Raw genomic sequence first — 24,265 nt, 5'->3', positions numbered from 1 at the left:
CTAGACCTTGTTAGGACAGGAATTGAGGTAGGAACTGGTTTAGTGAATTGTCATTGGCCAAGAGGCAAACCTGAACAGTTCACTGCTGGCCCAAGAGCTCCATTAAATTGAGACTTGGGTGTGTTTCAGTGAAACCCAACTAATGACCTCTGAGGAACTGTGTCTGTTGTCAGTGAAAATACAGCACCTTTCCAGAGACATGGAATCAGAAGTCTGAGAGTGGAGAGCAGAGGGATATTTGTGTTTTCTTAGTGTCATGCAGCATGTCATCACTGTCTGTGACTTCACCCAGGGTCTACCCTTCCCCAGAAAGGGTCTTCCTTCCCTAACCCCACTGAGCCTTGTGGTGTCCATGTGCCTTACACTGATTTTTAAGAGAGGAAGCAGGGTGGGGCCAACAGAAAGAAAAGGACTGCAAATGCCCTCCACACACACCCAAAATAAAAATCTAATGACAGAAGTTAGGATTTGCAACACCTTACTTTTCATGGGAAACTATTTCAACTCTTGTGGCCACCCCTGCGGAGAGGGGCGTTCCTCCTGTTTTCAGAGGAGGAAGTCAAAATGCAGTAACTAAGGCAGTGGCACAGCAGGAAGCATTGCCACAAAAGCTGGGCCATCTCTTTTGAAAGCAGAGCAACCCAAGCTGGTACCATGTCTATGATGTCTTCCTGGCTGTGAGATCTTCCTCTGACGGCACCGGGGATATTTGCAGAGTAGGGCTGAAATTGTGAACCAATTCAATCACTAAAACCAAGAATAAATCTGGAGTTCCTGTCAACTGTGTTATTTTTTGTTGTTGTAGTTTTTTTACTGTGTTTCTTTTCACAGGGATTTGCTGCCCTTCACACTGAAGCTGCCACAAGCAATAATAGAAGCCAGTAGCTTTCGAGACCTTGAGATTATCTCTAGTCTTGGGATAGGTAAGTCTCTCAAATCAGCCAGAGTTTCACTCAGACTTCTGAGAAACATGGTGCCTTGCACCTGGGGGACAGATGAACCATTATTTTCAAAGTACAAGAGAGGTGTTTTGTGTTTATAGACCTTTGTGTTTATAGAACTGTGTTGCACTTTCCCCTTTGGACATAAAACTCCACGTGGACTTCTCTGCGTGGCATGAGACCCTACTGTCTGACTGTGTAAGCTGAGGCAACTAAAGCATGCCACAGCCTCTCAGATAGCTTACACACATTGGATATAGTTGGCTCTGAGGTACATGAAAAGAGGAAAACATCTTTGTGATTTCCCTTTCTGGTGTGTGGGGGCAATGCTGATGGAAGTATGACATTTTTGAATTTTGCTATTTCTGCTGCTTCTTGCAGGATTTCTAGTTGGTGTTGTGTCCCAGCATGTTCTCTTGCCTCACACTAATCAGACGCAAAAAGGGCTGCTATTTTTACTACAGCACCAAACTAGCTAATTTTAGTTAAGATGTATAAAGTGACTGAGCTGGGAAATGCAGACCTGTAAACTAAAGGACTTTTTTTCCTATGCCTCCCCATTTATCACCCTGTACTCCAGGCAGCTGTTCCAGTTAGCCACTCTCATGCTACTTTGTTTCTCAGTTTTATCTCAGCTGTTGTAAACAGCCGAGCTGTGGTGAAAGCTGTAGAGTTAGCTCCCTTAGAGATAATCACTAGAGCACCCTGGGGTTTCAGAGATCTATTTTGGATCTTTGGCATTATGCCTCCCAGAAGCCAGGGGCAAACCCCACTAGTTTCAGTTCACACAGCTTAGTTGAATTTGACCATCTGATTTGCCTCTAAACACTTTCAGCGTGTTCTGTTTTGAATATGTTCCAATTTGTTAAAGCATCCTTGAGTGTGGGTGCCCAGACAGCACTTACTGCTTAAAAAAGGTACTTTGCAGCTTGAGATAGCTAGTTTCAAACCTATTATTGATTTCATTACAATAAGTGTAAACATTTGGATTAAAATGCAAGAAGTATATCATCATTCTTGAACCTTCAGCTCAATTTGAGCCAGCAGAGGTAATCCTGACTGAGCCAGTGGTCTCCAGCAGCTTTTGAAAGGCAGGATTAACTGAAGCATGAGCACCAAAGCAGTGTTAGTGGTAGACTCCTTCCTTCTCTCCTGTACACTGGCAGTCATAAAAGTGGTGATATTTGGAGGTTTGCTTGTCACAGTACACTGCATGCCAGGAAAATTTCTGACCACAGAAGAAAACGTGCTGTTGTGTAAAGATTTTCTGGGAAATGATCCTAACTTCTTAGAGTACCATTCTCTCTTAGTGAAGTCAAACAGGCCAGAGTAATGAACGATGCTCTTTACTGCTTCCTGGAGCAAAACCAACAATTGCTGCCCCAAATGTAAAGCTAACACTCTTGAAATGCTCCTATGCTGCTGTTTATTTATTACAAAGTGATATGTTTTCTGAGGGGGTAGCAGTAAGATGTCTACCTGCAAGCTGGTTGTTCCACAAAGGATCTGGCTGTTATCTATATTTCCAAAAAGGATGTACTGTCGACCCTCTAGTCCTGACCTCACTGCTCAGAAGATATTTTAGCAGGAGAATTAGTGTGATTGCTCTGCCCAAAGAGCATATACCATCACAGATGTGCCCAAAGTCCCAAAGAACTGCTTAATTATCCCTCCCAGAGTGCCCAGAGTGTAAGCTAAAGGAAGAGACCGTATGGCTGGTAGGGCCACCTTATCTGATCCTACACAAACTGAGTGCAGTGTTGCATTTTCATCACAGTGTCTTATATTGGCCATTACTGAGAAAAAAAAAAAACAAGAACAACACAACCAAACAGCAGCAAAAAAAAACCCCAACAAACCCCAGCTTCCCTGTCATGGATTGGTTTACTCACCATTTCTGCAGCCCACAAGATTCTACCACATTATATTCTGACTTAAACAAGCAAATTCCGCTGTACTGCATTTGCTGATACCAAGTAGATTTGGAGCATTTAAAGGAAATCATTCACCAGCCATTCTCAGACTTGAGGGACTGACAATGTGATGTAGTTATGTGGAATTGCATCTGCTTGTCTAATCTTGAATTCTCTTGTGAGGAGTGCTGCTGTTCCCGGCAAGACTTTTATCTTAAATTTATTTCTTGTCCTCCTTCTCATAGTAGGAAATCAGAGAATAAAGCTCTAAGCTGAGTTCTAAACTCAGCTTCCCTAAGAAAATATGCTGACATGCTGATAAAGCTAAATTAGCCATGGACACCAGCCTATGCTGCTCAAGACTAAATTGTCAGTTTTATCCTGTTGGCAATGGACAGTCTTTTAACCCACCTGCACAGGGCTTATTCTGTGCCTGTGTTCTAGAAACGCTTGGTTAGAGGGAGTGGAGGGGCAGGGAGGAGTCAGCCTGCCCATCCTACCCTGCCTGTAGCACTGGCATCCTCTGGGCAGAAGGGAACAGTCCCTGCCCCTGAAGCAGCTGGCTGTGATCCAGGGGACCACAGCTCTGACAGAGGGAGGCGAGGCCAGCAGTGGGCTCAGGGCACCAAGAGGGAAATGCAGAGTCCTGCAGAGGGCAGGCCATGGTGGCAGCAGCAGGACGATGGCTTTTCTGGCAACTGTGTGGAGCTGGCTGCAAGCAGGCAGCCATCAAAAGTCATGGCTGCACAGGGGAGCACAATGGGAAGGAGTGGCCTGCCTTTGGGGATGCAGTGGGCAAGAGTGAGATTTTGTCTGGACATGTTTAATTCCTGAGTTCTGCATTGGCTTTAGTGGAGGAATTTCTTTGCTCTGGGTTCTGCTATGGTCTTCCTAACTTTTAAGTTCCTTAGCTTTTCTGGAGTGTTGGTTTTTAGGAAGAGGTACAGGCAGCTCCTGCCCAGGGCTCTGGCCAGCTCAGCCCTGTGCCACCTTCCCTGTGATGGTCTGGGAGCTACCCTGGTGCAGCTGACAGGAGAATGGGGCCCTGGCAAGACACAGCTGAAGGCACAGTCCTGAGAACAGTACTGCATGACCAGCACTGAGGGTCATCCCACACCTGTGCAGCCTCATCCATCCTCTCTTGGGCCCAGCATGTGATGATTTTGCAGTGACACTGTCTTGACACCAAGGACAGGGCAGAGTTCAGGTGCTGTGTGAAAGCTCCATTCACATCCCCTGTAAGTTCACCCAGAAGAGAGTGCTGTCAGTGACAGCTCTGTGTTCAGGGAGCATGGATGCTGAAATAGTTGCTTGCATCCTTGTGTTCCCAGTAATTCTCCTTGTCCCTAAAACTCGGCATCTATATAGTCCTCACCCAGTAAATACCCTCAGAGGTCTATACCCTTTTTCTTGGTCAGAAGACATGAGGTTTGCCAAATCCTGTTTCCTGATGCTTCCAGCAGTGGATCCTGAATAAGCAGCTGTAAAAGTGACTAAAAGCAATCAGTTTGGTAAGGCAAACAAATGTGAAAACTCACCTCTGGGAGTGAGTTTCCTTCCTCCCTGGGAGAAGGGGAAAAGGTTAAATGTGATACTGAATGTATTCAAATATGTACAAACACTTCATAATATTTTTAAAACCTGGTATTCAAACACAAATTTTAATAAGAGGTTTGTGACATACTGAAATTACTACTTGCATCTGAAACACCTTCTTCCTTTTTCAATCACTCTTGGTCACTGAAGTACTTAACTATTCTTTAATCCTTTGGTATACAACCTTCCTGTGCATGCAACTTTTTGCACCATCTTACACCTGCAGACAGGCAGTGTCAAGGCAAGATGCAAAATAGTGGGCATAACTATGCATAATTGTCTTTCAGAGCCATAGACTTTAATGATGACTTTAATTTTAATCTGTGGAATGTATTTCAGACTGATTGTATTGCAAAACAAGATCAGACCTCTGTGTAGAACTGATTCTACCACATGAGCTTGCTGTGTAGTAGAGTCATCTTCTGCTGATGTCTCTTGTGCTCTTGGTGTATGTTGGATCCAGGCTGTTTATCTCAGCCCTGCACCTTCCCATGGTCAGCAAGAGGGAAACAGAACTTGCCTGGAGTTGTCACACTCCACCTCAGGTATCCACAGCTAGTTTTATTTGGCAGTGATCACTGAACAACCCATATACCCCTTTACACAATCATTCGTATTTATTACAAGTACCTTCCTGCTCGCACAGCATAGGCTGCACAGCAGTAACAGTTTTCACTATATGAGTCTCAAGAATTGGCAAGAAAGAGGTTTCTGGTGAAAATTCTGAGCTTGTTCTCCAAGTTTGAAGCACCTCACACATGAAAAACAGGCAACCCTTTCTTCACACTTGTTTTGTGCAGAGGTGTGAAAGCTCATGTACCATTTCTCTCAACAAAAATAAGACTTTTACATACCATTAGCAGCTAAAATTCTCTCAGAGCATTTTCTCATTCTTCTTTCTTTCTTTTTAATTTGGACAGATTTCTGGGATTCCTCTTTAAACCACAGGAGAAGAAGAGAGGATTTGTCTCACCCAGCAAAAGACTCTACTTTCAGCACTGCCCAGGCAGAGAGTTTAAGATCTACCCAGCGTTTCGCAAGTAGCACAAACCACTGCTCATGTGAAATTGAGCTGTCAATAGGAAATGACAGGCTGTGGTTTGTAAATCCTATTTTTATAGAAGAGTGCAGTAATCCTGTTCCTCCAGATGTACCTCCTCCTAAAAGCCATGCTGTGAGTGACAATCTTCCCCCTGCCACCATGCTTGCTGAACGGAGGTCTCCCCGCCGCCCCCCACCACCTCCACCTTCTCACACTCCTGTTCAGAAATCTTCTCTGAAGCTCCTGCAGGATCCTGTGACTGTCTGTGAAAATGAACTGCTCCTTCAGCCACTAAGAAAGAGCATTAAAGAAAGGAAAATCGAGGGCGGTGACAACAAAGAAGAAGGAAAGCAGAGCTGCTCACTCAATGAGCCCTCAGTAGTGCGCCCCAAGAAGAGCTCCCAGCCCTCTGTCCCCCCACGGAGGCGGCTGTGTGAGAAGCCCTTGGAGGAGAGCTGTGTGGGTAAACCTGGAAGTTGTGAAACACTGAAAGGAGAACAGACAGAAGAAAAACAAGACGCAAGTACAGAGAGCAGAGATGAAAGGTCACCATGCAAAAAGGCTGTAGAAATGCCTGGGGAGGCTCCTGAAAGGGCTGTATCACAGTTTCAGGAGACGAAGCCTGAACCTGGAGAGAAGAAGGAAGGCATGCCTGAGATACAAAGCAATGCCATTGAGAAAGGAAAGTCACATCCTATCCCACCACCGAGAAGAAAGAAGCTTTCCCAGGTACCAAGGATCCCCAGCTCCTGCCAGCTGAAGCAAAGAACAGAGGCAGAGGTGGTCACAGCACAGGCACTGTGCAAGGCCAGCTCAGCTACAGTGGAAGCTGGTGCTATTTGCACACACACCAAGACTGAAATGGGACATGGCTGCAAGCTTGTCAGCTCTGCTGAACTGAAAGGTTCACACTCCTCGCTGGAGGGCCCAGGCAGCAGCACTGTGGCTCAGGCATCAGCATCTGAGCCAGACTCTTACTCCACCAGCAGCACAGAGGATGACCTGGAGATACTCAGCAGCTCCTCTGGTAAAAAGACACGCTCTGTGATCTTGGGCAAGGCCAAGAACAGGCTGTCCCTTGTAAACCTATCCAACGTCTTCACAGTCTTTTTGTCTAGTGACAGGAAGCTGCAGAAGAAGATAGTGGAGCTGGCACAGGACAAGGATTCATACTTTGGCAACCTGGTGCAGGACTACAGAGTGTACAGTTTAGAGATGATGGCAAAGCAGAGTTCCAGCACTGAGATGTTACAAGAAATCCGAATGATGATGACGCAGCTGAAGAGTTACTTAGTGCAGAGCACTGAGTTAAAATCTCTGATAGACCCAGCCTCCTACACTGAGGAACAGTTAGGTAGGTGACTGTGCTTTACTCATCCTTGGGCAGGATTTGGGAAGTTGAGGAGGAAGATGGGATTATGCCGACAGAGGTTCTGCTTCACAGAATTATAAACCAATGTCCTAAAAGCTTAAGGCTGCAAATTGAGCTGGTTGCCAGCACTTGGAGGAGCAGCTCTAAAAATGGGAGACCAATGAGGGGGAAGATCCCATTATGAATGTTTTAAAGGGAGAAGTTCAAGCAGAAGAGATGTGTGTTTGTTTGTGTGAGAGAGACATATGAGTGTCTCAGTCATATGAGAGATATGATACATACATACATACATATATATATATACACACAAAGAGCTGCAGGATTTTTTATCCCAATCAAAGCCATACAAGCAGAAAAGTATGCATGCACTCCCGTGCTCTTTTGACTTACACTGTTCCTTAAGGACCTGAGAACCCACACAGAGCTATATATGAGATCATGAAGTTGGCTTAAAGCAAGCTGGGAGCTGGAAGACCCCCAAAACAGAACATAGACAATCACAGAAGTGACCAGGGATTCCAGGGATGCTGCAGCTCCAGTATTAGGTAGGACCTAGATAAGGAGTGAGCCAGGACCCAAAGGCATTCATCTCTAGGTCTCAGCATGCCTTGCTAACTTCCTTCTCATCCAGAAAAAGCTTCATATGATCCTGCAGTCTCCCCAGCAGAACAAACCTTCTACCAATGCCTTGACATAGGTAGGAGAGGGGAAATACTGTTTCACTTCTTATGCACTTTATGTCACCCCTGCAATTTTTGTCCAAATAATCCCATTTTTCAAGGCAGAGAGGGTGTCAGCACAGAGAAGTCTGCCTTGAATGTTGTTTGGGGAAGGTAGAGAGGAGGCAGAAAGAAGAAGTGTCCTTATTCTGCTTGGTAGAGCTGTGTGTGTGCAAGGATCCCTCATCTTCACACAGACACCCCTGTTTACATCTAGCCCTGTTCACTGGCAGTTCCTTAGACAAGTTGATACAGCCCAGTCATCTAGGGAGGGCTGTCTTTCCCTGTGGAGAACAAGATTTGAATCTGTCCTGCCTCGGGCTGACTGATTCTCTGGATTCTTTACAATAATTGCATGTTGTATACATAAAGGTTGCTGCCCTCTGTTTCATTTCTCACTGGGCAGAAAAACTCTTTTGTCAGAGACCTTCTTGCCTTAGTGCAGAGGTCACAAGAGGACCCCTTGCAGTCCCTTGCAGAGCTAGAGCTCTGGTGTCTAGGAGTCAGAGAGCAGACTTTCTCACGGTCTCTCATACTTCCTTTTGTCTCCTGCTAAATATTAACCAAATGCAAGCAAATGCTCAGCTCACACAGACTGTTTCCTCACCCACAGGTGGCATAAGCAGTGACTTAAGTATCAGTAAGTTAGAGTCACTTGAGCAGTAAGAGTGAGAAAATTCTGACCAGTTATTGGTGTCTGCCTCTAAGCTGGTGGCCACACCACCTTTTCAGTCACAGTGGAGAAAGAGGAATAGAAACACAGAATTAACCAAGTTGGAAAAGACCTTTGAGATCATCAAGTCCAATTTACCACCCAACACCATCTAATCAACTAAACCATGGCGTCAAGTGCCTCATCCGTCTCTTTTTAAACAGCTCCAGGGATGGTGACTCCAAACCAAATATTTTATAAATCTGGGGGTTTAAGAACAGAATAAAACTGAAGAGCTTGTAAAATGTCTATAAACACCTCCCACAGAAGACATATTAAGAACATCAAGTGTAACATCCTTTCCCCCTGGGCTATTGTACATTGGGGCACTTTGAAGATGCAGTTAATACCATCCCAAAGTGAGTATCTTGCAAAGGTCAGAGGGGGGTGTTAGAAGGGACATGAGTTGAATCCCACCTGGGCATCTGTAGGGCCAGGGCTTGTGAACAGAAGCATAGTTAGTTAAGACTCCTCTTCTCTCTTCACCACTGGCTTTTCTGCTGCTGTGCCATGCTGGTCACAGCCAGGAGTCAGGAAAAGACAAGGAGGGACTGCTGGTAGCAGGATCTCTCTTATGGCTCCAGTGGCAGAAACTGTGCATTGATGTTCACCTTAAACCTATCTGGGACTTCTGGAGGTAACAAAATAAATACTTTCTGGGATGCAATTTCTGTCCCCCACTCAGCTATGCAGTAGTACATGAACAGCTAACCACATGCTTTCATAGGAATTTTGATTTTACCTGTATAGCTCTGGTTTTTACCATGGACTTTTGTGTTCTTCCTTCTTTATACAGAAGTGATTGCTGAGACGGCTTTGTACAAATGTGTCCTGAAACCTTTAAAAGAAGCCATTGATTCTTACTTAAAAGAAATCCACAACAAAGATGGATCTTTACAGCAGCTAAAAGAGAACCAGCTCGTGATACAAAACACAACTACCACTGACCTTGGCATCACGACCAGCGTGCCTGAAACCGTTGTGCTGGAAAAGATCCTTCACAAGTTCACAACCATGCACAAGACCTATTCCCCAGAGAAGAAGATTGCTGTCTTGCTGAAGTCTTGTAAACTTATCTATGACTCCATGGCTCAGGGAAACCCAGGTACAGCCCTCCTAGGGGAATAGTATCCCTCACTAGTGGCCCACGGCCCCTTAGGCTTTCATCCAGCCCTGAGGCAGGGCAGTGCTCTTCACACAGGAAGAGAAAAGGCCGTGTTTGGCTTCCTGTGCAAGAGTCTGTTCTTCTTTTAGCTCCTTTTTACTCGCTGCTGAGTTAGAAAGTTCCCTCCACTTCCAAGATCAGAGCAAATGGAACACAAAACTAATTCCCTCTTCTGCAGGACCAAAATCAGACTACCTCTGTCAGAAAAATTACATTGGTAATGTGATAACTACTTGTGTTAGCCAGTTTATTTTGCAATTGGGTAGCTCAGGCCAGGTCTTTATCCTTAAGCTGATTGTGGGATGAGCTGACCTGAGAATATGATTTCAGATCTCAAAGCAGTGTGACTACCACCCAGTCAAGCACCCCATGAAAGCACAATGTATTGAGACCCATGTGCAGCTGTCCAGGTTTGGCCAGGCTGTCCAGACAAGTCTCTTTAAAACTAGGTATAGGCTTTCTCAGGAACATCTCTGCCTGTGATAGTGGCCAACTTTGCACTGCTGAAATAGTCACGAAACTTTTAAGTCAGCCTTGATTGATTCCATGTGTATTGGGTCATTTTAAGAAAGGATTTCCCTGGTTTGGTTGCAATTTATACTGCATGACGAAACATGCCTGAAAAATTGCCTGTAGTTAACCCTCTGATACGTACACAATGAACTGAATAGGTCAGACTCTCTGCTGGTTTAAACTAACATTTCTTCCTCAAACTGAAGGCAATCAACTTGCAGATCTGATTCATCACAAGGAATCAGAAAGACAATTTTGCTTGTCAATAGACATTTCTCCTAGCAGACTTCTGAGTACAGCCACAAGATATAGATCTATACTGAAGTAGGACTCATCTACAGCTACATCTAGCTGTAGGTGGCCACAGATGGGCATCATGTCTAGCTTCTCATTATAGACATGGGGGACTTAGTCAATGAGTTCAGCTGATTAATCTGGCTAGATGTAGGTGTCTGTTTCAGGGTGAGATGACTCATGGCAAACTCCACTGATGATATTGATAAGTTCAACACTGGCTATAAAAGGAATTTAGAGGTACTGGTTCAGATGTTCAGTGTAGGCAGTGGCATTAGTAAGTGATTTGTACTCAAAGGGACGATTATGATAGCACTGCAGTGTCTCACTGAGCTTTTCCAAGTTCTGTGCAGACTTGAATACCAGCAGCATATGATCAAATACCAGTAACCTATGATGAAAAAATATGTAACCTGCCATCTAAAAATACCAGGAGTAGTTAGTAAGAGTAATATGCATTAAAAGAATAAAAGAAGTAGTTTGGAAACCCACCAAGCCCCTCCCCTGCAAACTGGCTGGCATTTTTTAAATCTGTGCACTAGAAACAGTAAGAGGCAGGTCTCACAGAGAGCTGCAAGCTCCCAGCTCTGACTGTTCCTATATTTGGAAGGCATGTCCCAATACACACAGGAAAAGTTGAGTACATATGTCATTTATACAGAACCATTGTAATCTTATGTAGAAAAAGCCTGCTAATTATTTATCTTTCAGAAATACCTTTCCTCAGACAAAATGTCAAAGGCACATTGTGTGGTAGGTGTAGAATGAGAAACTCTGCTTTTTGCTCTATCAGAAACACAAGTGACAATTTCAGAGTGATAAACAATATGCAAATCTGCAGTATGTGCAGTATGTGCTGGCAGCGGTGAACCTGCAGCTCACAGCCCTGTGCTACATGGGAGCTGCCACTCTGGAAGGGAACTGATGGAAAAGGAAAGTAGCAGAACAATAACAGGCATTGGTTTGTGCAGAAATACTGTAAGACAAACAGGCCAAGCTTGGTCAGTCTATGAGCAGGAAAAATCAAGCATGGAAGGGCTCTAATCTTAAGCTGGAAGTCAGAAAGACAAAAGAGACTGCTTTCAAAGAATTTTCAAGAGGAATGAACAGAGGAACTTCTTACTGCAACACTTTTAACTTGTGATTGTCTAAGTTTATGAAGCTTCTTTTTCTGGAGAATCTTTGAACTGCACAGGGTGATGGAACATATAGTGCAAAGCCAGCTCAGTACTAGTGATAGAGTTGGCTAGGTGATTGGCCCTTAAACATCTGATTTAATAATTTGTATTGCATAGTATGCTTTTGGAAGACAAGGAATGATGAGAGGTGCATTCCACTGGAATCTTTCTCTTCCCTAGCTTTTAGGGTGAAGTTTGTCATCCCCATTGAACATAACAGCTGAATACTTGTTGCTCTAATATTAGTATGCACTCCTAAATGGCTCTGCAGTTGATAAAGGCATGGACATAAAGTGTGTCTTTAATGGGATAGCTCATTTGTGTAAGGGAAACTGACCTTAAATACTTCATCAGCCTCTGTAGAACTGATACTACAGGTTCCTAAAAGTAAGATCAATCCCACCGCACTAGTCACTTCTGAGAAGGAAGATAAAGCTAAACATAACAGTTCTGCTTTGTTGTCTTATGAAGAGAACATTTGCATAGAAGTTACTATTAATGAAGGCTGAGGGACTACAGATTGTTGCTCTTTTATTTTTTTTGGTCTGGCTAGCACAATTGCTACATCTGAATTAAGGAGCCAGTTCAAATTTTTCAAGGAGAATTAATTCTTCTGGACTGTCAAAGATATGTTTCTGAAACAGATTCATGCTGTCTGAATGTATTAAGTCTCTTAATTCCATTATACCATAAAACAAACTTTGCCATACTGTGGGATGGACAGGAGACAGAAAAATGCTGAAGAGTGGAAAGATGCTCACAGTCTTTTCTTGTGATCTTGAACAAATCTCAGTTAACCTTTCTGTACCTCAGGTTTCCCAGATAGAAACAGAGGCTAAAGCTCATATTTCCTGAAGAGCTGCTCCTAGATATCATTGCAGTGTTTGTAAAATGTTGGAGCAGGATGCAGAGCATCATCACTGCCTGATGGTTGTTAGAATATACATGGGAAAGAATGCATGAATGTGTTAAAATAGGCTGTAATTTCTTTATGGAGGCTTGGGCAGAATTCCAGTCACTTTAAATCGTGTATTTAATTAATGCTCATTCCATCCAAGTGCTGCATCCCAGCCAGGAGCTGACGTTGTATTTGCTTTGCTATAAACATAATAGGATGGCAGAAGAGAAGGCTTATTTTAAGCTTCTTATAGATATTTATGAAATAAATGTTCCCTGATCCTTCAGGGAAGAGGGGTAAATAAAGCAAGCAAGTGATATCTGCAGTAGGACAACACCACCTTGAACAAACGAGGTTAGTCCCAGTGTCACTGGGACCACTGGCAGGTCAGAGCTGGATTTAACTCTGTCAGCTGCAAATAGACCCCTCTTGTAAGAGTCCACACATGGAACTAGGCATGCAGGTCTGGGAACTTGGCTCTGCCCCAGGTTGAAAGTGGAGCTCAGGAAGCAGCAGCCCACAAAGAGCACCCCTACTGCAGTACCCAGATGGACACTGGTTAGTGCCCTGGTGCCATTCATGGCACAGAGGGCATGTGGGTTGCAGGATGCTGAGCAGCACCAAACTCTCAGGTGTCTTGGTTCACAGGCATTGTTTCATATAATGTTGTACCTCCTGCTTCTGGTCATATTTGAGCTGCTGACAGCATCTGTTATCCTTATGGATGGAATGACATGGATGGGCTGACATACAGGGCATCTCAGGGCTGTACTTGGTCTGATGTCTGATGGTCTAAGCTAGTCTCTGTGCCTGCTGGGACATTCAAGTCCAGGAGAACAAGGGGAACTTCAGAGTCCTGCCCACTCAGACACCTATCCTTGGCTCCATATGCAGCCAGCAGAAAGCTGTTTTGACATTTTCAAGGAGTAGGCACAATATACCATGCCTGACCTGTTCTAGGCAACACTGGCAAGAGAGCTGATGTTGTCTACCTGGTCTTATGTAGAGCATTTGACACTGTCATGCATATTCTGGTCAACAAATTGGAAAAGTATGGACTTGAGGGGTGGACAACTCACTGGATAAGGAATTGGCTGGATGGCTGTACTCAGAGAACTGCAGACAACAGCTCAATGTCCAAATGGAGACCAATGACCGGTGGTGTCCTGCAGGGGTTGGTACTAGGACCAGTGCTGTTTAACTTTGTTTGTCAATATGTGGTGACAGGTTGGACTCAATGATCTTTGAGGTCTCTTCCAACCTTGGTGATACTGTGATATGATATGGACAGTGGGATTGAGTGCACCCTCAGCAGGTTTGTGGATGACACTAAGCTGTGTGGTCTGGTTGACACGCTGAAGGGAGGGGATACCATCTAGAGGGACTTGGACAGGCTTGAGAGGTGGACCCAAGACAACCTCATTAAGTTCTACAAGGCCAAGTGCAAGGTCCTACACCTGGGTCAGGGCAATCTCAGGCAGAAATATAGACCGTGCAAGATGTAGGTCAAGAGGAGTCTCAAGGAGAAGGACTTGGAGGTGTCATTTCATGAAAAAACACGAGCCAGCAATGTGCACTTTCAGCCCAGAAAACCAGCCATATGCTGGGATGCAGTATGTGGGAAATGATTCTCCCTCTCTACACTGCTCTCATGAGACCCCACCTGGAGTACTGCATCTAGTTCTGGTGCCCCCAGCATGAGAGGGACATTGAGCTGCTGGAGCAGGTCCAGACGAAGCCCACAAAGATGATCAGAGGGCTGGAGCACCTTCCCTATGGAGACAGGCTGCCAGAGTTGGGGCTCTTCAGCCTTGAGAAAAGAAGGCTCCTGGGAGACCTTACATCAGACTTTGAATACCTGAAAGGGGCCCACAAGAAAGCTGGGAAGGGACTTTTTACTTGGGCTTGAAGTGATAGGATGAGAGGGAATGGATTTAAGTTTTAGGAGGTTAGATTTAGACTGGATATTAGGAAGAAATTCTTTATAGTGAGGGTGGTGAGATGCTGAAACAGGTTGCCCAGGGAGGTCATGGATGTGCCCTCCCTGGAGGTGTTTAAGGCCAGGTTGGATGAGGCCTTGAGCAACCTGGTCTAGTGGAAGGTATGCCTGCCCATGATGGGGGAGTCTGGGGATGCGGAACTAGATGATCTTTAAGGCCCCTTCCAACCCAAACCATTCTGCAAATCTGTAAACACTTCAAGGTTACACAGTATCACAGTATCATTAAGGTTGGAAGAGACCTCAAAGATCACCGAGTCCAACCTGTCACCACAGACCTCATGACTAAACCATGGCACCAAGTGCCCCTTGTTTGTAGCAATACACAGAGTCAGAGCTAAATCCTTGATGATTAACTTTATTTTCCTTGTCACCTACAGCTCATGCTAACATCAGCTTTAGCTACAGGTGTGGGTATTTAAAAATCAGGGTTCATGTTCCCACAAGTGGATAAAAATTATGTTTAGTTATTTATACAGTTTATGAACATACATCTCATGGAGAATGAATACTCTCTCCATTACTGCAGTCAGGCATCCCTACTCAGAGTTTATTAATCAAAAAGAAACTGTATGCCAGATTTCCATATTTAAGCCATATAAACAGCTGGAAGTCCAATAATAGTTCTATGAAACTTAAAGTTGACAAATGTTTATAACAAGGGCTGGTGGGCAGAGCAGCTAAATTAGCTTATAGAAATGAGATAGGCAGCAGTGAAAAATAATTGACAATTGACTCAGTGCCTGCTTGTACATACAAACACTTCAAGCCAATAGAAATATTCTGGAGGAGGTCTTGAAAAATGTCCTCTAACTTTCATTTCAGTTGGCATTAGAAGCTGATGGCCGGGGACATGGAACTGTTTATTTCCACTTTTCTGTTTATGCTCTGTGTGCTGGCTAGTCAGACCATTGCTGGTTGGTGATCTCTTTCAATGACATTTTACAAACAGCCTTTTTTTTTTTTCCCTTCCCCCCAGTGGATAGGAATTCATGTTCTGAAACAGAACATCCTAGCATTCACAACATCAATTAGTCATGGAAATAAAGTGGTAGGGAAGAGAAAATTTTACTGTTGGTGTTGCCCTGGAAATCCCTTGGCCTTCAGGAAATCAGAAGCCACCAGTCAGTAACTACTACCTTATAAAGAAAAAGGTTTTGAAGAAGGGAAAAAAAACTGAGCCTAGCAAAGTCTTTGTTACTTCATCTTCCTTTACACTATTTGTATACAGAACCAAATCTGTTAGCATCTTATTTACTCAGGTCAAAAAGATAACAAAGCTTTTCTCCATGCAGCTTTGGTAGTACATTTTCATGTCTGTTGTATCATCTCTTTTTGCTAAACAATATTAAATAGCTGTAATGCTAAGCTGCTTGTTTTAAGATAATACATATGACAGTAATGAATTGGACCTTTCACAGAGCTGAAGCCAAGGCAACAACAGACAAACAAAATGTTCATCCAGATGTTCATGAAACAATACAGTCCTTTAATAGTTTGGTTGAAGGCCTAAGGCTGTGTCATTAATCTAAAGGCAGCCATAATAAAGCAAATAGAATTGAAAGAGTTAATCCCGTATTTGTTAAACAAACTATGTTGTGGTGTGTGTGGAGTCTGTTAGAAAGAGACTGAATTACAGCCTTGTCTGTCTCTCACCCTCCAACACTTTAACTGGATCAACTCCCTGTTCACTAGATAGATTACTGAGTTTATTTTAAAGCCATACCATTTATTTATTTATTCAGTGGCTAAGCTCATGTTTATTTGAGGCTTCAAAAGTGTATCCTTTGCTGCTGGAGAGTTTGCATCATCTATGAATCATGAAAGAGGAAGTTTGACTCATGGCAAAGATTTGAAAAGTGTCAGTGGGAACATTTAATAAATGGGAATTTATGCCCTACCATGGAAGGGCATGCGAACTGTGAGACAAAAATGGCTAGACCATATTTTCACCAAAGCTACATCAAAGGTAGCTCTGGTTCTTTGAGGTAAGGCACATGCTCTCAAATCAGACATGCATGTCCTGTGAGACCAATTCATCCAAGTGCTCAGCTGAGGAAAACTGCCCACTGTCTGAGGGAGCACATCAGAATGAGAGCAATCTGGGCTTAGGTCAGAAGGAATGGTTAGCCCTGAATGCTGGGAAACCTCTTAAGCGCTTTGCTGTTGCAGGTTGTCCATGATGAATTTCTGACATGTTGATAGAAAGTGAAAGCATCTTTCAAATAAGAAAGGTTCTTGTGTTCTTTGCTATATATGCACTGAAGCTTACATTTGGATTCTAAGTAGATATTATTTATAATGGTGACTGTTTACATGTACCCTTTTTTGCCCTCAGAGTCTCTAATGAGTTTTTACAGATTACATATAAGATCACTTTTTTGACATGAATGTTTTAAGCACAGGAAACCTTGAGCCCATGAGGATCCATTCCTGTAGCACCTGCTGCATATCAAGTCCAAATACTGTCTAAGTCCAGTGTGAAAGGCTGTTTGTTTTCTTAGCTAGGCACTATGGCTGGAAAGATGCTTCCTCTTAGATCCCAGCTCTTGGGAGACTTTTAATTAGTAACATGTAGTGCGATATTTTGCCTTCTGAAGGAACATAAACACACAAAGTCCAAAAAAAGTCTCAAATTCTATTTTTTGCTCTTTGGTCCTGAACATAGAGTGAGCCTAAGAGAATAAATACCTCTAATACATCTAGACAAATGTATTGCTAATATTGAAAATGTGAATTGCAGTCTTGATGGCAGTGTCAAATCAAGAGAGCCAGCCTGACAGCCTTTGCACTCTTCAAGAATCATCCCTTGTCTGTTTCTCTTTCTCCAGTTACTAAAGAACGGCAGAAATGGAGCTCATTAAAGATTTTCAAGTTTATATTTTAGACTTGAAGCAAATCATCTTATTTTTGAAGTGAACTAATTTTCCCTTTTCCAGAGGTTTTTCCTTGTTGGTGCTTTCAGGCTTTAACTCTTCCAGAAATGTAAGCTAAACTCTGCAGAGGACATGCTGGATGAGGTGCTGTCACTATTGTATGGGAATGTATCTTTGAGGTGAATTTATTTGGACCCTTCTGTGTTTTTCTTTGCTCAGGAAAACCACATGGTGCAGATGACTTCCTCCCCGTGCTTATGTATGTGTTGGCTCGCAGCAACTTGACTGAAGTCCTTCTAAATGTGGAGTACATGATGGAGCTCATGGACCCGGCTCTGCAGCTAGGGGAAGGTAGAGTACAGTGTTTTGTCCTGGGATATTCACTTTGGAAATCATTCTTTACCTCACACCAGTGTTTGCAAAAGTTGGTCAGCAAGGCTAGGTTTTGCAGCTAAGTTCTGGCCAAGCTTTTCAAATCTGAGGCTCAAAAATTATTGACAGACACCTTAACTGTTATTAGTAGTGCAGAGTTCTTAGCCACCAGCTAGAAAGGCAAAGATCCAGCATAAATGTGAGCTGAGTTGCTGGATTAATAACCTAAACAGAGACAGCTAGTGTTCCTTGGCCCAAAGGCCAAAAAATCTAAAGGTCTTTACCTAAAATTAAACTGCAGTCCATAGTGTGGACACTTTTATTTATTCCAATAAGAGCACATTTCTTAAACGGCATTTTGTGCTTTTGGCCACACATCATTCTCATGAGCACTCTACTTTTAAAATTGAGTGACAGTGACTGTTCACAGTGAGTGACAGGCTGACTATCATAGTGAAGCAGAGAAAGGAAAGCCAAGTTAGAGAGGAGTATGGGTTTTGAATGTAAATAAAGACCTCTGCTATTAGAGGGATAAATATCTTAGGGAACTGTGACCCTTAAAGTTCTTAAATATAGCTTTGGGAACAATGACAGGGTTAAGCACTCTGAATTAGGAACACAGTTGCATTTTAATTTAGACTTTGTTTTGTTAAGTATCCAGGTTTTAGAAAGGAGTCCTAGACAGCAGACTAATTTTATTTATATCAAATAGGGATAAATCTAGTTAAAGATGCCCCTGTTCACTGCAGGAGGGTTGGACTAGATGACCTTTAGAAGTTCCTTCCAACTCAAAACATTTTATGATTCTATTCTGGAAGTCTGTAAATGCATGTCATCTCAGCTGAGTGCAGAGGTGGGCAAAAGTAAGTCATAACAAGCAGTAGCCATACAATCATATTAGTGAGGGGTTTCTGCACAGGCTAATTTGCCTGCTGAGAAGAATTGTTAATAGAAATTACGTTATCCTAAGCACAGCATTTCATTGGCATGACTAGTAGTTCTGGTGACTATGCTGCCCACAGGTTCTTAATTTCAAAGGGGCACACTACCAGGCTGGTTGCTGAAGGCAGGTGGGTTGTGGAGCTCAGACTATCAATGTAATGAATTCCTATCATGGGCCACTAGGAAGATCTTCCTTCTTGGATTCTGAGGGAAGGGCTACACCAGGCCACAAGTCCCATCATCAACTCTTCTGACTCTGACAGAGCAGAAGAAATACTGAATAACAGAATAACAGATGAGAGAAGGTAATAATTATATGTAGGAAGGGGAAAGTGGAATTTCCAGTCTTGATAGCCTGTTCTCAGCAGTCCTTTGTGGGAGAGAGTAAATTTGCTATATGAAGGTCTAAGTAGCTATGGTACACTCCCCATCAGATGCACCCAAGTATGGAAAGTCAAATCACAATGTCTTGGTCTCTCCTTTGCTACACCAAACTTTAATGTTGTTCTAAAAATACTGCTCTTAAATAATACACTGTCTTAGCCACAACTTAACACAACTAGCTCAAAGACCAGAGCCTGGAAGGACTAGGAGACCCTGGTGCGAGGTTTGGTTGATGTGGAAGTGCCATCTAGAGGCAACTGCAATTATTATGAACCTACCAAAGCCAGGGAACGCAGTCCAGCCGACCAACAATTTTTACTTTTACGTTTTCCTCAGCCATGGTGAGGGGAGCAGGGCCAGTGGATCATGCCGGGGCCATGGGCTGGGCTCAGTATGGCAGCTTGCAGACGATGCAGGCACTCCTGACCCCTGCTGACGCCTGGCCCCTTGCCCTGTTGCAGGCCAGACAAACTCGTGCCTGGAGTCCCTGGGAACACATCCTCATCCCTGATGCCTTTGAGGCACTGCTCTGCTGATCTAATAGTTCTGCTAGCCTACTCTTTCCCTCTGTTCAGAAGGAAACCTCTGGCCCAAATCTCACACTTGCCAGCAAGCTGAGCCCTGAAGGCAGCTGAAAAAATGAGAACATCCAATTAACTCATTGCTAGGGCTGTGCCCTTGACACAGGGCTGCCTGCGACCAAAGCAGGACTTGTCTTAATCTCTGTTGTTGAAGCCTGCTCTTATGGTCCAACTGCTTCCCCTGCTGCTGCAGCTGATTATTTATTGCCTGCTACAGCAAACACTGCAGCAGTCAGGAATTACTGAGAGAAAAGATCTGGCTACAGGTATCACTGCTTTACACCATTTCTCTGCTTTAGCAGAGTTTATCCCACAATTGTAAACTGTCTAGGAATCACTCTCAGCCAAACACTTGGGATCCAGAGGTGGCAGGAGAGGGTGACTTGTCCTTGCAGGTTTGAGCCTTCAATGGTGCTTGGCCCACAGGAAAACAAGGCTTTAAATATTGTCAACCATATCCTGAGCTGAACCAAGAGTAGTGTGGTCAGCAAGGCAAGAGAGATGATTCTCACCCTCTGCTCCACTCTGAGGAGACCCCACCTGGCGTACTGTGTTCAGCTCCAGAGTTCTTAGCACAGGAAGGACAGACCTGTTGGAGTGAGTCCAGAGTGGGACCATAAAAAACATCAGACAGCTGAAATACCTCTACTATGAGGGAAAACTGACAGAGCTGTGGTTGTTCATTGTGGAGAAAAGAAGGCTCTAGGGAAACCTTATTGCAGTATTTCAATATATTAAGACAGAGAAAGGTTTTTATACCGAGACATAGAGTGACAGGCCAAGGGGTAGAGGTTTTAAACTGCAAGAAAGTAGATTCAGATTGAACATAAGAATGATTTGGATTTGTTTGTGAACACAGTTATTGCAGTAGTTTGCCTTCAGCCTATGTTTACTCCTAGGGCATCTACAACGTCAGTAGTTTGGGCAGTGACATTGCTGTGATGCAGAAAGGGATGAAGAACACTGTGATCATTAAGTCTTGCTTCTCTTGGCTTAACTTCAGACACCCCTGCACTCCCCACAGAGAGGCACAGACAGTGCAAGTGTTGGACAGCTGCCACTGCATGGGCACAGGAAGGCAGGATGAAAGTTATAAAGAATGGCCCATCCAGGTGTGATGTACATACAAGATCATCTCCTTTTGCAGGCTCTTATTATTTAACCACTACCTATGGAGCCCTGGAGCACATCAAGAACTACGACAAAATCACTGTCACAAGGCAACTTAGCGTGGAGGTGCAGGACTCCATTCACCGCTGGGAACGACGTAGGACGCTGAACAAGGCCCGAGCTTCCCGCTCATCAGTTCAGGTAGCTGCCGTTACTTTCTAGGGTAGAAGATGAACATGCTTTCTCCATACTCACTAATTTTAACATGAGTATTTTAAGGCAAGATTAACCCAAATTCCTACTAAAAAAATTAGAGTATATATGGTGCAAGATTTCCAAATCTTAAAAAACAAATCACACTTCACTGAAACTTCTTATTTATTTTTTTTAGTGCATTTTGAAGTACCCTCATAATATATCATTTTAAATGTGATTGCAGAGTGATACCGTTGTTCATTCTTGAAGGAGACATACTAGGAGCCTTCATATGTGGAGAACTGCAACAGGGAGGCAGGGAGCCTTTCTTCTCTATGTCCTTAGGGACTAGAGAAGTCCTAGGCTAGGCTGAGGAGATGTGAGCAGGCTACACAAGAGTGGTTCCAGGGTGGCATAAAGCTGTAGGAGGACCTGAGACATCTCGTGAGCTGGTCAGACAAGCATCTCCTGTCAGGCTGCAGGGCAGATCCCATAATGGCTGACTAGCTTTGAAGCCATACACAACTGGAAGAAGGTCCCTGGAAGTTTTTCTGGGCTTCCAGCCATGGTGAGGCTAGGTGCAAGAGCAGGCAGGTGGGATGCCCTGCCAGCCCCGTGTCCTGAGATCAAATTGTCACCCACTGGGAGGCAGCAAAGGCCATGTCTCAGGTTCTGTAAAGCACTCAGTGCAAAAGCAAAAGTTGTGAATGCCTTGATGGGGAAGTCCCCTGAGGGGTAGACAGCCCATATAGCCCTGAGAAAGTGAGGGATTTAAAATATGTCCCATATTGCAGTCACAACAGTTCCAGAACACGTGAATGTTGTCTGAGACACATCAAATATCCACTGCATCCCAAGTGCTTGGAATGGAATGGAATAGAATAGAATAGACCAGACCAGACCAGGTTGGAAGAGACCTTCAAGATCATCATGCCCAACCTATCATCCAACACCACCTAATCAACTAAACCATGCAACCAAGCATCCTATCAAATCTCCTTCTGAACACCTCCAGTGATGGTGACTCCACCACCTCCCCAGGCAGCCCATTCCAATGGGCAATCACTCTCTCTGTGTAGAACTTCCTCCTAACCTCCAGCCTAAACCTCCCCTGGCACAGCTTCTGTGGCAGTAGCAGATAGCAAGTACCTAGCATGGAGCATAATATCCGGGCAAGCAAACAGCACATTTCTCTAAAAGATTCCCAGTGCCTCCAGCAGTATAAGGGCCATATTCCATTCCTTTGAATGAAGGGATTCTCAGAGATGCATGAGTCCATCCTGGTGGAAATAAACAGCTTGCTGAGGTGTCCAGCATGCCCCTGTACACGCTTCTGGATACCTTATTCATCTGCAGTGATACTCCATAAAAGCACTTTAGAAACCCATAGTCCAAATATTTGGCAAATTTTACTTTTTCTGGGCCCCCTGAGTATTTTCTCACCAAAAAGGCTGGGACTTTTAAAAAAGTCACAGATACAAATTAAACACACAGGTTCCACTATGGCCAAAGCTTCTATAGATTCTGTTCCCCATGAGTTTGGCAAGGGCAATACTGTCCCAACAGTCATTACTGCTCAAACAGGATGAAAGTAAATCAGCCTTCTCAGTATGACTTCTTTTGCTGCTTTCTTACTGATGAAGGAAGTTCAGAGGACGCACTCTCAAGGTGCTCTTTAGTCGATGGTGGAGTTACAAGCGTCTCTATGTTGCTAACCATTTCCTGTTTCTGTGAGACAGGGAAGTTTCAGGACAGATCTCTCAGGTTTTTGGTTTGTTATTCTGATCTGTTACTCCTTTGCACCCTCTTTCCTAAGGAGCTGTAGAAAGGTGGGAGAATTTGTAGACTTCTCAGTAAGGATCTTCACCAAAATCGGAAAATCTTTCACTTTTATGCCTTTACAGGGCTAATTATTTGGTTAAGGATTTGTTAGTTTAGGTATTTGCTGATTCAGAGCTTGTTCCTCAAATAGGAGAAAAGAGAATAACTAGGGTGTTGGAGAGTGATTGGAGGATATTTATGAACTCCAGGCAGCTGAATTCTACTTCCTCCATTTCTAAGTCCCTGTGTTAACTGCAAGATCTCCCTTCATGTTTCCCTTCAGGATTTCATCTCTATCTCCTTTCTGGAAATTGGTGCTCAGTCAAGGACACTTGCTTCCCGGAATGACACCACAGCTGAGCGGCTGAGCCAGCAGTGCGCCGAGAAGTTTGACGTGTCCAATCCCAAGGACTATGGACTTTTTGTTTATGTTGATGACCAGTGGCTACAGCTGGACAAAGATGCCCTTCCTCACCATATCAAAGCCTCCCTGCTGAAGTGTGAAGCCAAGAAAGATTTTCATTTTATTTATAAACCAATAGACCACGGATCCCTACCAGTTCCAATTGTCAATGAGTCAGACTTTCCCTAACTGCTGTGCTGCTCTTCTGTTGTGTTTGCAGCCATCTTGGAAGGGCTGGATAGTCTATCTCATGAGATATTCTGGTATCTTCAGACCTCAAAAGATCTCTGGAGCGTAGCCATCTACATAGGACATATATGCTAATTGTAGATGCTGTCTGAATACAGGCCGTTTTTCAGCAGAGTTCATTTGCAGAAATAAAACAGCATTCAGGAGAACATTCATCCTCTGGAAAACTTGAAGTATCAAACCTCAGAACTTCCTGCTGGCAATCAGCTGACATTGCAGAATGTAAATGGATAGGAGAGACAATCTGGATATCTTGCAAGAAAGTAGACATTTATTCCATGATAAATTGTAGCGGGTGTGAACCATCTCTGAGCACAAGGCCTGTGAAAGGTCTGCACGCACCTCAATCTTTTTGGAGGTAACATTGCCTATATGCCTTACAGTGTCTGTTCACCCAGTCTGAACAAACTGAGTCTTGTCCGATGCGTTCAGTAGAACAGGGTTGCCACCCATAGCAGAACTCCATCACTGGATCACTGCCTGCAATATGTCATTGCCTTTGAAATCCACATCAGTACAGACTATGCAAGACAATGCTGTACCTTCACAAAGAGTGCATTTCCTGCCATCTGTTTGTCACTGAAATCAGGTAGCACAGCCATTCTCACTGATGCTTTTTTCTTAAGGATTGGAAGTTTTCACCATCAGTTTTATATATATACAGCAGTTTTAATCACATTTGGTTGTATGATAGTGTCTGGATGATTGTGTATTTATTTCCATGTCTGATATGGTGCAATTATTTTAAAATAAGTAAAAAACTCAGTCATTTGCCCAGTGGAGCAAGCCAGATTAAAATCTGAAAGTCAAAAAGAGCTAGAATTAAATACCTGTCCCTTTTTACCCAGATGTCATTTTCTCTAATGTTTTCATATCTACAAGTCCCACCAGGGACTACTTTAATAAATTCATACCATTGCAGACAGAAATTGCTAATTCTCCCCTCTGCCTGTGCTTTCAGTCATTGAGTCATTACATATTTCCCTGCCA

General features: G+C 43.7%; 1 protein-coding gene across 1 annotated transcript in view; it reads left to right on the top strand.

Annotated features, from left to right (window-relative positions):
* The window catches only part of RIN3 (Ras and Rab interactor 3), a 49,869-nt gene extending 26,530 nt beyond the window's left edge, over nucleotides 1-23,339 (top strand). Inside the window, exons 5-10 of the mRNA XM_054162184.1 lie at nucleotides 832-923; nucleotides 5,371-6,846; nucleotides 9,092-9,400; nucleotides 17,438-17,569; nucleotides 20,645-20,808; nucleotides 22,907-23,339. Coding sequence (XP_054018159.1) covers nucleotides 832-923; nucleotides 5,371-6,846; nucleotides 9,092-9,400; nucleotides 17,438-17,569; nucleotides 20,645-20,808; nucleotides 22,907-23,215 — 2,482 coding nt within the window. The 3' untranslated portion in view covers nucleotides 23,216-23,339. The remainder of the gene's footprint in view (nucleotides 1-831; nucleotides 924-5,370; nucleotides 6,847-9,091; nucleotides 9,401-17,437; nucleotides 17,570-20,644; nucleotides 20,809-22,906) is intronic.
* The last annotated feature ends 926 nt before the right edge of the window (nucleotides 23,340-24,265 follow it).

The sequence above is a fragment of the Dryobates pubescens genome, chromosome 5 (genome assembly GCF_014839835.1).
Source record: "Dryobates pubescens isolate bDryPub1 chromosome 5, bDryPub1.pri, whole genome shotgun sequence".
NCBI lineage: Eukaryota > Metazoa > Chordata > Aves > Piciformes > Picidae > Dryobates > Dryobates pubescens.
This window is presented reverse-complemented; position numbering and strand designations above follow the sequence as displayed.